We start from the raw sequence: 12794 nt of genomic DNA on the forward strand, positions 1-12794 counted from the left end.
TGAGGGGCTAATAATTGGGCCAGGAGATGATCGAGGGAGCCCTGCCTGCACATCCAACCCATGAATGGCCCTCTGGGCCTGGGGTTCTACTCATGTTGATGCTCTGTTAGGGTCACTGTAGCAAGGGGGGCCCTCCCTTGCCAACACTGACACTTGCCCAGGGACTGGTCCAGTAGTAGCATTAGAATTCACCCTGAGATCAATTTCAGCAGTACAAGGCAAGGCCCCTCTTTTCATGCCTAAGAACACACCATCATCAATAGGGCCCAGTGTTGAGGGAGTCGCTCCCTGTGCTTTCTTCTTCCATTTATTAGATGGTGGAATGGTCTCAGCCACCTGCTCCAAGCTACTGTCAAATACCATGGGTGATCCTACACATGCTGGCAAAGCCATACAGTGTATCTGTGACTGTGTAGTCAAGCAGTTCACATTAGAGGGAGCGTCCCTCGGCTCAGGGCCCTCACTGATTCTATCCAATACATCGCGCCCCCCAATGCTGGGCTGGCTCGTACTACACTGTCGTAATCTCCTTCTCCAAAACTTCTAAAGCTGAGGACAAGAAGGACCAAATGCTTGTTTGTCCTGACCGGGATTTAGAAATGGTTAGCTCCTTCTCTGCAGATATAAGCTCATTGACCTTACGTTTGCCCGTTTCTGAAAAATGATTTTGTGCTACCGGGGTGGCTGCTGGTGTGCCAGAACTTGCGTCGAGGATGGGAAACAGCCATTTATAAGGCAGTCATTACCACGTATGACCGTTACCATGAAGCCATTACCATGCATATGACTTTAACACGCATGCCTTTACCACAAATACACAATTACCGTGCGTCTGTGCTTGCATATATATATATATATATATATATATATATATATATATATATATATATATATATATATATATATATATATGCATATATATAGATATATATATGTATATATATATATATATATGTATTTATATTTAAAGGCATATGCATGGTAAAAACTATCATTGTAAATGCATGCATGGTGATGCATGCATGGTTGTAGTGACTGCTTTGTAAAGGCATGCGTGTTAATTGCATGCTTGGTTCCATCACACAACCGTTGATGTCCAGACCCAACGAGACGACAGTGCCTCAGAATGGACTCCCTCGCAGTTTGAATGCTGCAAAACAGGATAAATAAAGAGGTAGATTACCAAAGCCTTTTGCCAGAAAGCGGCGTGACCCGGATCAAAGCAGCATTTACCTGTGGCGTGGACGCCTCTTTGAGATCCAAGTTTAGGACCTGTTAACCGATGCTAATAAGTGAGGCAATACCAATAGTGAGACCTTACTACCAGGTCTTGGAGGGCAATGTCATTAAAGATGCAAAATGGCAGCTGGGTGCAGGACCAAGGTGCGGGGTGGGGTGGGAGATGGCCCTGCCCTGCCCTCCGAGTTCCTGGCGCTGATGGGTGCAGGACGTGCTGCGGGACACGGTGGATCGCTTTATAGAGTTAACAGGTGTTACTGGTTCTGGAGGCCGCCTCCTGGGGCCCAAGGAATGCAGTTGACTGGTGTCCCTGTTCGCAAAAGGAGATGGTGCAGTCCCGGTGCTAGGCTGTGGGTATTTGTAATGCATGCCAAGAATTCTCAGATTGTCTTAATGAATCTAGTTGAACCATTGAGGCTGAATGTGCTTTACAAAAATGCAAACATGAATGAATTAATGTATTCATTCGTTTATTTATGTACAACGGTAGGGTAATGTGGGAACCTAGTAGAGGCAGGGTCAGCTGTTCCGATTTTGGCTGAATTATCCTGTGGTCGAAGTTTCCCAGACATGTTAGTGATTCATTGAGGGAGAAATGATTTGAAGAGATAATTGGGGGCAATTCAGAGCTTAGGACCAGACATATGCAGTACTCTAGCCTGACTCCTTCCCAGGAAAGTATAGAGTGAAGTGATCAAAGCATCAGTGATTGATAGTGAACAGAGAAACGCGTATATAGCGATAAGAAGGGTCTACTCAGGAGAGGGTTTTCCACGAATTAGAAGCAAAGAAAATCCTACTTGAGGGACATGGCTTGACTATGGAAGAGCATATTTTGTCCTTTGAGAAAGCGTATTATCCTCTGGAGCTATGGGATGTACTGGCATGTTGTTAGGAGAGGGGGATGGAGGAGCCGGTGAAATTGCTTGCACTATGGAGTTAAGGGGAGGTGTAACCTTGTGTGTTGCAGAAAAACTCCTTGAGGGAGGGGCTTTTCCTGAGGGCATGTTAGGGACATCTTGGAAGGATCATAGGAGGGTCGCCTTCACCACTGATCAGATGAGCCAGCATGAGGAGGAAGGCTTTTGGGTGCAGTGGAGTTATTCAGAGGGAGGGACACTAGGCTACATCACAGCCCATGTCACAGAGATGTGCTACTCTCCCGATGGTTGTGGCACATTGTGCCTCAAGCAACTCAACCCTCCCATGTGGCTCTTAAGGGTGTTTTTACTTCACTGAAGGATGAGTAGTAAAAGGGTGAGGCAGTGATGGAATCATGTGAGCTGGTGTGAGGGGCTAACCCTACTGTGGCTGCATTAAAAGCCGGGCACTCCTTGGATCCCTGGACTGGAGAATACATCCTGTGCTGTGAGCAACATTCATCCTAAACTTCAGCATGAAGCGAGGTCACACCTGTGCTCTTTCCCACGCACCTGAGTTGGTAGAACTATGGTGTTGACTCTCCATGCATCACACAGTTAATGCTATGAGTATCTCAAGCTGGGTCCCAAAGGATTCCTTTTTACCACCAGCTTTCACCCATTGCTTGTACACGGTAGTGGACTCAGGAGTCGCAGGGAATCTACTCACTGGTAATTCTGTTTGTTCTAGGGCTGTAAGATGTGTCATGTGGTATCTACCATGAAAACCCCTCCTAACCTGCAATCACACTCATGAATGACTTACTCCACCTCTTGGAGAAGGGAAGTAAAGGTGTAGGGCTAAAGGAAAGCATGTCACTGACTTTCCTGGAATACTTTCTTCTATCCTTCCAAAATAGGCGAACGGATGAGGAAACGTTCACATACCTTTCTACTTCTAAACCAATCACATCACAGGTATAACAACGAATCGGATTCACACAAAAGTGTCTCTCAAACCTGACATTTGGCCTTTCTATACTAATTTGCACTATGAGTCTTGAGAAAAAACACATTTTTATATTTCACAAGCTGGTCATTTTAATAAGATCGACGCTATAAATTTCAATTTTTTATTAAAAAAATATTCTGCCCTGATAATTCAATTTCTGTAAATACAGCACCTTCTGTACATTATCCTTGTGGCTCTACAAATTCACAAATTCCACATGTTTTATAAGGAAAATAAATATTTGTTAAATACATACTAAAAGTCATAATCGAATTCAGAATTAGGCTTCAAAGAAAAAAATCTCTCACTCCAGTCACCAAACAGTCCTCTCACTGGAACAGCATCCCACTCAGTCCAGCAGATGCCCTTGTAAGTGGTAAGATTTGGACCACTTCACCACTTCGAATCCCTGATCTAGGATATAACCCGTAGTTTGCACCCTATGACTAGATCTGTTCGTGTGCTCATTGGTTATTCCTTTATTTCCAATTTTTCCTTGTGATCTGATGTCACTCTGGGATTCTGCAGTCAGCTCCACAAGAACAACACGCCTCCGTGAAGCAGGAAGAGGGGAATGCTTCATTAGCCAGCACGTCTTAATTACCTCAACGTTACAACTTTACCCTCCCTCCCCACTAGAGGTTGAAGGACTTTCACCACCTCAGAAGTCTGTATATTGTGTGAATGGTGTTAGCTTTACAGAGAAGGTGAATTCATGTCTGTGTCCCGTGTCCTATGCTGAATTCTTCAGTCTTGACAAACCTTGTTTCTGAACCTTTCGCACGTTTTCGAAGTTCAGCAGCTTTTGAAATTTCACCATCAGGAAGTCAAGTCTAGAGTGTCTGCCATCTTAGCTCGGTCTGGCACTGTCTGAGAATGGACCCAGTGCGAACAACACATGACACCAGACACTCTCAATGGTCTGCAGCACACGCTGCATTCAGGAACAAAGGCGAGGATTTCGTTCCTGTCCTGGTGTGGCCCAGAGGGTTGAACCTCAGCTGGAGTGATATGCATTGTCTTTATGTGGGGGACATTTTACACGTCCTCTTATGAATCTTTCCTGTCCTGGTGGCTCAGAGCCTGTGACACACAGTAAGGGATGATCCCAACAACAACAAGTGGTACAGCTGCACTTTTACAGAATGACAACACGTAGAACAGCAGCTCCACCTTCGTTGGTGGCTTGAAGGAGTCGGAGAGATGGAGAGCGATGAGGCAGGAGATGATGCAGTACAGACGGAAAGTCACCTGCGCCCCTTGTTTCCCTCTGCAGCTCTCCTGGTACATGCGTGAGTTGAGAGCCAGCCCCAGGCCGCAGAAGATCCCCAGATTCCTGAGCAGGCCGGCAAAGGGGGTGGTGTCGATGTGGATCCACTCGGGCCTTGAGCACCAGCGCTTGGCTTTCTCCAGTGTCCAGAGAAGGTCCACACCCAGGGCTTTCAGAATGATGTAGAAACCCAGGGCAAAGGCGAAGAGGAAGAGGGTAGTGTAGAGGTATCTCTTCAGGCTTGTCTTGTAGAAGGAGGGGATGTGGTGGAAAGCTTCAGCAACAGCCATGCCTGGAAATACAAAAGGCAAAGAACATTAGGAATAACATTACCAGCGATTGAGAAAATGAAGCGACTCAGAAAAAGCTATGTAGCCAACATTAAAAGCACAAGTAATATTAACTTAGAGGCAAGAATGAGACCACAAGAACATCCTAAAATGATTGTAAAGATCAGGTACTTTGCAAGGAGCATAGTACAGGATATGTTCAAAGTAATGCTCTGAAAGGTTACCTCGATTATTAGTTCCTCACCATAGAAGTAAAGGGAGGACAGAGACTACTCACAACACTGACCTGAAATGACCCCGGTGATGACTTGATGCGGAAAGTGGGCCGCAAGGAATATCCTGGACAAACAAACACAGATCTGCACCACCCAGAACCCTGTCCAGACAGCACCGCGGAGGCACCTGGAACACAAGAAAAGGAGGAAAAACATTAAAGAAAATGTAATTAAGTAATGCAATCATTAGAACTACATCCGGTGCATGTCTGACAGTGGCCTGTGAAACAGAATATATTGAGACAGTGTCCTAGGGAAGATGAATTTAGCAGATAAAAGGGCGCCTGTAAAGACACAAGAAGCGTCTCCTCCGCGCACATGCTGCTAATGACACCTAATAGAACACGTGCTGCACATGGGGAAGGGCTGGCCTACTTATACATCAAAATGTCCTGTCTATTCCTCGACCCTGACAGAACGATTCTCAGTATTTCTGGAGGTGTTCTTCAGCATAGGAAAAAGAGAAGAAATATAGATTTCTTTTACAAAATGAGCAAATACGGTGACCTAGCAATGAAAAAGAGTTTGCTCTCTTGGCAAAAAGGTGCTGCTCGCTGTTGGAGAAGATTTACTCTGGTGGCCATCTACTGATTTGCAACTCAAATTCTCCTGCAGTCACGGGTAGTGTAACTCTGTCACCTGACCTAGAGCCGCCCAGCCCTTGTTCAGTCCAGCGACGAGATACTGAACAAGCCAAGAAGCCAAATACTGGCCATCTAGCCAAGAAGGAGGACATCTACTGTTCTAACAACAGAGTAAATCGGTGGTTTCCTTATTTTACACTTGGCTTTCCAAGGCACTAGATCCCAGGGGCATCGAAGCATGTGATCCCTGTATGAATGTTGTAAAGTGCATAGAGAATGTGATCATTAAATCATTGCATCAAAATGAGATGTCTATCACTCCACCCAAGGCAAGACGTGGTCGTGGTGAGTCTCTTTAGCTGTTAATTATTGCCTCTGCCACATATTTCCCTTTACAAGTGGAAGGTGCCCCCTTTAAATATTCCAAGTCAACTGACTTGCTTTTCATCACTCACCAGTTCTTGAACTTGGGTGTGTCCTTCTTCAGCACAATGGAGAGAAGTGACGTCACCATCATATAGTAAACTCCAGCGGCTCCCATGGCATGACCAGAGGGACTCCCTGCGGACATGAATGAAAGGTATCCGATAAAGAGCAGGTCCATTGGAAGCTTACAAGGTCATTGCTATTCATAAATAACTTACAGATCTTTTAAAGTTATAACTACAAAAGAAACTATGGCACCTCATAGAGAAGCTACCATTTATAGGTGAGTCAAACTAAGGCCCTAGACAAAGTTCTCTTATTCACTTATGTGGAGGATCAGAAGGTGGACCCCCACCAGTTTTTCCTGTTCCTGAGATCAGATTACACTTCCCAGCCAATGATCTCACTTTCATATACATTTCTGTCCTTCTATACGAAGCTTATGGCGCTTGCGCTCTCTGTTCTCTATTTTTTCTAGGTCATAAATTGATTTATCTAGAGAGAGGGCTTGTTAAGAACAATAAAATCTGGTCTGGTCTTTAGAATGACCAACAAATATGGTGATAAACGCTTTTGATAGCACTGAAAGTAAACAGGTCATTCAGACTCAAGAAATATTTCCGAAAAGGCTGGTTCGCTTTCTCTGGAGATTAGCAGTACAATCACATTTTATTCACAAGATCTCAGGTGCTCACCTGGGCCAGTCTCACAGGTGACCGGGTACTGCTCGATGACCGGCGCTGATGTGTTGTTGTAATAATCAGTGTCATGGACCCACCAGTATGGTCTCTGGCCCGAGAGGATCCTGCAATTCAAAATCAAGGGGTTAATGGTAGTCAGAAGGAAAATGCAAACAATAATAATAGGAACTGAGGACATGAAAGTATGTATTAGCCAATAAAATACTTCAGTGGGATAAGGTCCTCTACCACGAACCATTACTATTCAATCCTATGGACAGCTCATTGGCTTCCAGCAGCCTTTATCAAATAGAAACTCCTAGTAGGGGACTGAAAAAAGGCAGTGACAAAAGGCACTTGAGTAACTTGGTCAGACAAGCACTGATGTTGCACTGAGGTGCTCTGAATGTCCTGTGCTATGTGAACAAGCTGGGATAGCAGAGGAAACAAACTTTCAGGGGAAAAGTTGGTCTGTTTGTCCCATGCTAAGTAATGTGAAGGAGGTCCCTACACCTTCCATATTGTCATCGTCCTCAATAGGGGTCTGATGTAGCCATGGCTTGTGAAGGTTTGAAAGAAACACGTACTGGAGTCAAATACAAGCCAGCATTCTGACAAAGCTGTTAGACAGAAACTCTGATTGGAAACTGGGGATACGGGCTATGGATAAACAAGATTGCACCCCATTTGCAGGACAGATAGAGGTTTAATCAGCTGGAGCAGTAGTTGAGGGCTATTGGTCTCATTCACTTTGGCCATTATTCTGACTCAAAATACACGAGTTTTGCCCCTAACTTTACTTATTAGTACTCCCATATAGTGCTGCAGACACAAACCCTTCAACTCACAGAAAATTACATTTGTGCCAGGCACTATCACCGAGATTACGTTTAGTATTTTTTACATACTTTCTCAACTAGTCTTTCCACTAACCAACTTTAAGTCGGTCCTAAATCATTTTGGCAAATGCCTAAACTGGGCTGCGGGAAATGTCACTTCCTCATAAGTAATATTTTGACACCCTAACGTATGGAATATCAACTCCATCTCGAGCCGTCATCACTTAACCAGTAATAGATCCATCCAAATATTATGTGTGGCCAAGCTTAGGTACGGCTTTACCGTGATAGAATATAAAATGCTTTAAAAATGCAACAAAGTCTGCACTTACTCCAATGCATTCAAAACCACTGAAACGTTTCGATCAAATAATAACATACTTGTAAAATAAAAGTTACAAATCTGCTAATTCCCTGTGGCACCAAGACTATAAGGGCAACTTATGAAATGGGAGAAAGTAATTCCCCACCTTTAGAGCTTGAGAGTTGAATGATTTCTCAAAGAGTTAAAAAGTAATTCGCATTCCTGATGGTAATATTTGAAAGTAAGTAAATAAATGGATACAGTAATTAAAATTATGTTAATGTATTACACGTAACCCTTTCTTTCTTCGTAGCTTGATATCATGTACATTAAAAATAAGTATTTTTCACCCCGGGCTCCTCTTCCGATCAGGCACCAACATTTGTATAGTTCTTTTGTGGCGGCAGACTGCTGGTGTCACTCATCTGGATGGATTATGTTGGCAGGCAGATAGTGGCTTGGGTAGAGTTCTATGTGTCAATCAAATTCGCATGTTTTTTGGGAGTATTTGTCCAATTACATGGTGTACAAACGGCCAGTACGTCTCATACCCTCAATAGTCAAACACATATGCATTCCAGTGTTCAGACATCTGTAGTAGAATTCCTAATTATTCTAATATTTTTGCTTAGTGTACTTAATATAAACTTAGGCACAAAATACTTAAACTTGCCTTTCGACCCAGCTTTTGATATTTTGTTTGGGGTAGGTTGTTATCGATGGTAATCACACAAACCATTTGAAAGGAGAGGAAGCCTGCCCTTCAGAGAAAAGTGGGAGATCCCAAGACTTCCACAGCGCTTCTGGAAGGACGATAGGTCTGGGGCAGAGTCAGTCACCTTTATGGAGAACTTGAATTGTGACTCAATCTCCTTCAACTCCGCTGTTCTTCAAACCACACTCTAACTGCAGAGAAATAATCTACTTTTCACACAGACTGGACACCGATGGAAATGGAAGTTGTTTCACTTCCAGCTTCTCTGGCTACAGTACCTCTTAGATAAACGCTTCTGAGTACATCACAGTGCGGACTCTCCCTCCTCGTCATCACCCGTCCCTAGTGAGTCTTTCCGCCACAACAGAAGCACAAACTCCATTCTTAGGCCTAGATTTTCTAAGGCTCTACCACGAGTCCAGTTGATGCAAAGTGGCACATGCTGTGTACTGTCCACCACAAGAGGTGAGTTGTGCTGGAAAGGTGAACTTTTCACAGCTCTTTGCCGTTTGGCACAAAAGGAAGATTTCTGAAGTGGAACAGCCAGAAAAAGCTTGATCTTCTAAGATAGCCAGACTGGACTTCATATCAAAAACTCACTCCTACTTGAAGCAAGAGCAAAGAGAAACGTGCTCATTTTACCCAAAAAAATATCCACTGCTCTGCAGTGCACACGTTTAAACTTTCTGAGTGTGTCTGTGCATCGGAGTGTGTGCTGGAAGGATAGGCCTCTAATACAAATCCAGCGCACACTCAATTCTGCACCATGATGTGATGCTGTGTGTTGTGCTGTGCAGCCTTGCTTGAGCACCACCGCAGGGAGAGACACCAGCAGCAGGCCAGGCTTAGTAGACAGGGCTCTGTGCTGTTTGCCTCTTGCACAATACAGCACAGCAACATTGGATGTTGCCCCCAGATGCATTAAATATTATTAACTCAGGGCCATCGCGCCTCATGTCTGGAACTCTCCCACCCTTACACAGTGAAGAAAACTAACTCTACAAATCATTAGGAAATGTCTAGAAATATCACTTTTACAATCACCATGTGCAGTACACTTGCAAAAGGAGGCAGAGATGTGTTAGTCGCTGTGATTGGCTATGCACCTGCACGATGTCACTGACTTGAGGTGGTACAAGGTGTAAAAGAAGTTTGTCCAAGTTCATGTACTTCTCAACAAGGCAGAGGACCAGAAGACCGGAGGCGCTGTGTCCATCAGATCTACACTGTAGCTCTACAAAGGCAGATAAGTGGAACTAACGAGCATTTAGAATTTAAAGTTACTACTTCTAGGGGGGGCACATTCCTTCTACACAGTCTCATGTCTCCAGGATGGGTGTTGGTCACTTCTGTTGCAATGAATGCTGGCATCTGTGGGACTCATGCAGTCCGACCGTGAGGCTACGTGCCTGGTACTCAACAGCAGCCAGGTTAAACCAACCTCCAAAGGGTTCCTGTATTCAGACATACATAACCCCAATGCCCCGGCTCCCTCTGTAAGGAACTCTTGGTCTTGGAAACTTGCATTTGTAGAGGGGAAGTGAGAATTGGGGTGTCTGGACCAGCGCCAGAGGTCCTATTGTCCTCTTCTCTAAAAGGTATGAAAGTGGTACGAAGACTCATTCCTCAAAATAATCAGGGGTCTTTGGTGAGCTTTTGCTTTCAAGGACACTGTTAACCCAAACATACTTTGGTGAAAAACCATACAATGTTCTGAAAAATGACTGACGCCAAGCTGCCACCAATAAGTAATGACATAGCAGACTTGAGATCACAGCTAAACCCAAAACACTAAACCCGGATCTGGACACAAAGTCTCAAGCAGAAGTGTATGTGCTGGATGATCAGAGGCTGTGGGCCTGTGTCCTGCAGAACTTGAGATTACTGTGTCCAGGGGCTGATAAGATCTTAGATTGCATGAAAAATTCCTCCCAGAAGGCACCTTATTCAACATTGAGAGTAATTTTACAGAAGAATAGATAAGTTCAATTTGTAAGAATTCAAGCAATTTAGGGAGAAAAAGTGGCCGAAATAGTAGATGGTAGACTCCCTTACTTGGGAGAGATCAGAAAAGGAAACTCCAAGTGCAAAGGAAGTAAAAAAAATCTCTACGTTATTTATCCATTACCCACTCAAGTGGAACAAACCATGGAGCAATTGGAGGAGGGCATTTTGTCAATCAGATAATTTTCTAATTAGAGACAGACTGCGCTGGCTCTGCACATTTGGCAATCCAGGCAGTCACCCAGGTTGGCAGATAGAGGTGACGGCTTTGTCTTTAGGTGAGGAATAATACTATGTTGAATCACAGAGGGCTTCATAAATTGTTGGACCAGTAATGAAATTACAGCCACTATGTTCTCAGCTCCCGGGTAGGTCCTGTACTCACCATTTGAAGACGAGGTTGAGCCAGTCTCCGATCACGGCCACCCAGATGAGCTTGATGCCCACCGCCTCGCACAGGTGGAACCAGATGGGGAAGAAGACGAAGAAGGTGTTGCGGAGGTCAGCGGCGAAGGAGACGAACATGAACCAGTCCTGGGAGCTCTTGTAGTTCACCTGGAGGTACTGCACCATCTGGGCCCCGGAGTCGTGGAGGAGGTCCATGCCGGTCGCCATGTTAGCGCTATGGTGTCAACAGTCGGGCTGGTGTGAGCTCTGCCTGTATCTCTGTAGCTCTCTGCTTCTGCTGACCCTGCACCGCTCCTGCTCCCTTTATACCATCCTGACCTCTTGTTTGCCGTTCACTGACCTCACAGCCAAGGATCTTTGAACCCAAAAAACACACTTTCACCAGAATAAAGAAAACAGCCAAACACTGGAACATCGACGTAAGTGACGCACATGTACATAGACAGACTTGTGTAAAAAACATACTGCTCATTCACACACTGCACTTGTGGGCATTAACCCTTTATGCCCCAAGGTTTCTTTTCAAGAGATTTTTACTTGATTCTAAAACAACGTCTGAAACTGCTTGAAATCATCAGATTTTCGACACCCAATACGTGTTGTCAACCACAAAGTGCTAGTTAGACTCTGCACTTGGATGTGTGCGAAATTACTAAAGGTTTCCAATGAAAACATTGCAAAGTGTATTTCAAAACATGCATCCATTGTGCATAACCCTGTGCAAAGACAACAGTTAACCAAGAAAATTATGCCTTAAACTCGATATCTTTGCAGAAATTTTCACCTGCGAATTAAGTTTTTTAACGGCGTGAAATAGCCAACTTTGTGAAGTTAGCAATTTTCTTACCTACGCAAATCTTTGCCGTCAAAATTCTAATTTTAATACAATAATTTAAGCCTGCCCAATTACCCACACAACTTTATTAATTGTTGCAGTTGGTGTCGTGTTAGAAAAAATCTCTTGAACTAGTCAGTGCCTGAGAAGGTCTGATAGGAGGAGGACAGCGTCAGTCACATGTCCGGCACTTGCTCTGTGCAACCCATACTAAACTACCCTCCTCCCTTAGATTGTCAAGCAGTCCCTCTATTATGGGCTGGCCTATGGATTGCTCTTTGTTCCACAAAAGAGAGTTCTGGGCAATCAGTTTGCCATTAGTGGCCAAATAGTGCGCCCAGTACTCACAGCTGGCAGAAACCTGATGCCCCACTTGCAAAGCTACATGTAGGGGGGCCCTTCCTCCCCCCCCCCCCCCGCCTATCTACTAGTTCTGCAGAGGGGCCCTCTTGCAGCCTCCGGGACCCCGCAGTACCGCTGGTGCTGCAGGGTCTTATGTTATGCCACTGATAGTTGGCTCTCGCTCCTCGGCCCTGCGTGCTTGTCCCAGATTATATAGCCTGTGCTTGTTGCCACGTGCCACAGGGTACAAACTGCTACCACAGCGCTTGCCACTGGTCTGTAAGCATCTATCAAACAACAACAACGCAATCTGTACGGAGCGGGATCGAGCAGCAGTGCCTGGTTCCGCATGAGGAGACCTCTAGACAGGGTGTTAGTGGTGTAGATCTTTATAGGCACTAACAGGTGTCTGGTAAGGACTAGGGACAACCATGGAGAAGTGATTACCGGAAGAGCAAAAGATAGTTTATTTCTTGAAAAATTCGTCTCCTAGACCTAAGTGGCATTTTTAGACCCTGGACACTGAACATTGTCCTTAGCTTTTTCTGAACATTTTTAAGTCGAAAACGTGCTGAGTGATGGGATAAGAGTAAAAAAAAAATCAAGAGCGAGGTAAGCTGCAGCAATGTGTAACACCCTGGAATGGACCAGAACCACAGTATTACACCCTGATATGGTGACAGACCCACAGCATTATACCCTGATATGGTG

General features: G+C 44.7%; 1 protein-coding gene across 1 annotated transcript; it reads right to left on the bottom strand.

Moving 5' to 3' along the window:
- Positions 1-3224: 3224 nt before the first annotated feature.
- LOC138299474 (glucose-6-phosphatase catalytic subunit 1-like) lies at positions 3225-11169 on the bottom strand. Its single transcript, XM_069237742.1, has 5 exons — positions 10884-11169; positions 6652-6761; positions 5986-6091; positions 4958-5073; positions 3225-4673 (listed from the first exon to the last, which is right to left on the bottom strand). The coding sequence occupies exons 1-5, from the start codon at positions 11111-11113 to the stop codon at positions 4162-4164; spliced, it is 1074 nt and encodes a 357-aa protein (XP_069093843.1). The 5' UTR covers positions 11114-11169; the 3' UTR covers positions 3225-4161.
- Positions 11170-12794: the final 1625 nt, after the last annotated feature.

The sequence above is a fragment of the Pleurodeles waltl genome, chromosome 6, assembly GCF_031143425.1.
Source record: "Pleurodeles waltl isolate 20211129_DDA chromosome 6, aPleWal1.hap1.20221129, whole genome shotgun sequence".
Classification (NCBI taxonomy): domain Eukaryota; kingdom Metazoa; phylum Chordata; class Amphibia; order Caudata; family Salamandridae; genus Pleurodeles; species Pleurodeles waltl.

What these genes read in the sequence shown, in the direction of transcription:
- LOC138299474 (XM_069237742.1), bottom strand. Translation starts at nt 11,113, where the DNA reads ATGGCGACCGGCATGGACCTCCTCCACGACTCCGGGGCCCAGATGGTG. An exon ending in CTCAACCTCGTCTTCAAATG is followed by an intron (nt 6,762 to 10,883) that starts GTGAGTACAGGA and finishes TTTGAATTGCAG; the next exon opens with GATCCTCTCGGGCCAGAGAC. An exon ending in CACCTGTGAGACTGGCCCAG is followed by an intron (nt 6,092 to 6,651) that starts GTGAGCACCTGA and finishes TCATGTCCGCAG; the next exon opens with GGAGTCCCTCTGGTCATGCC.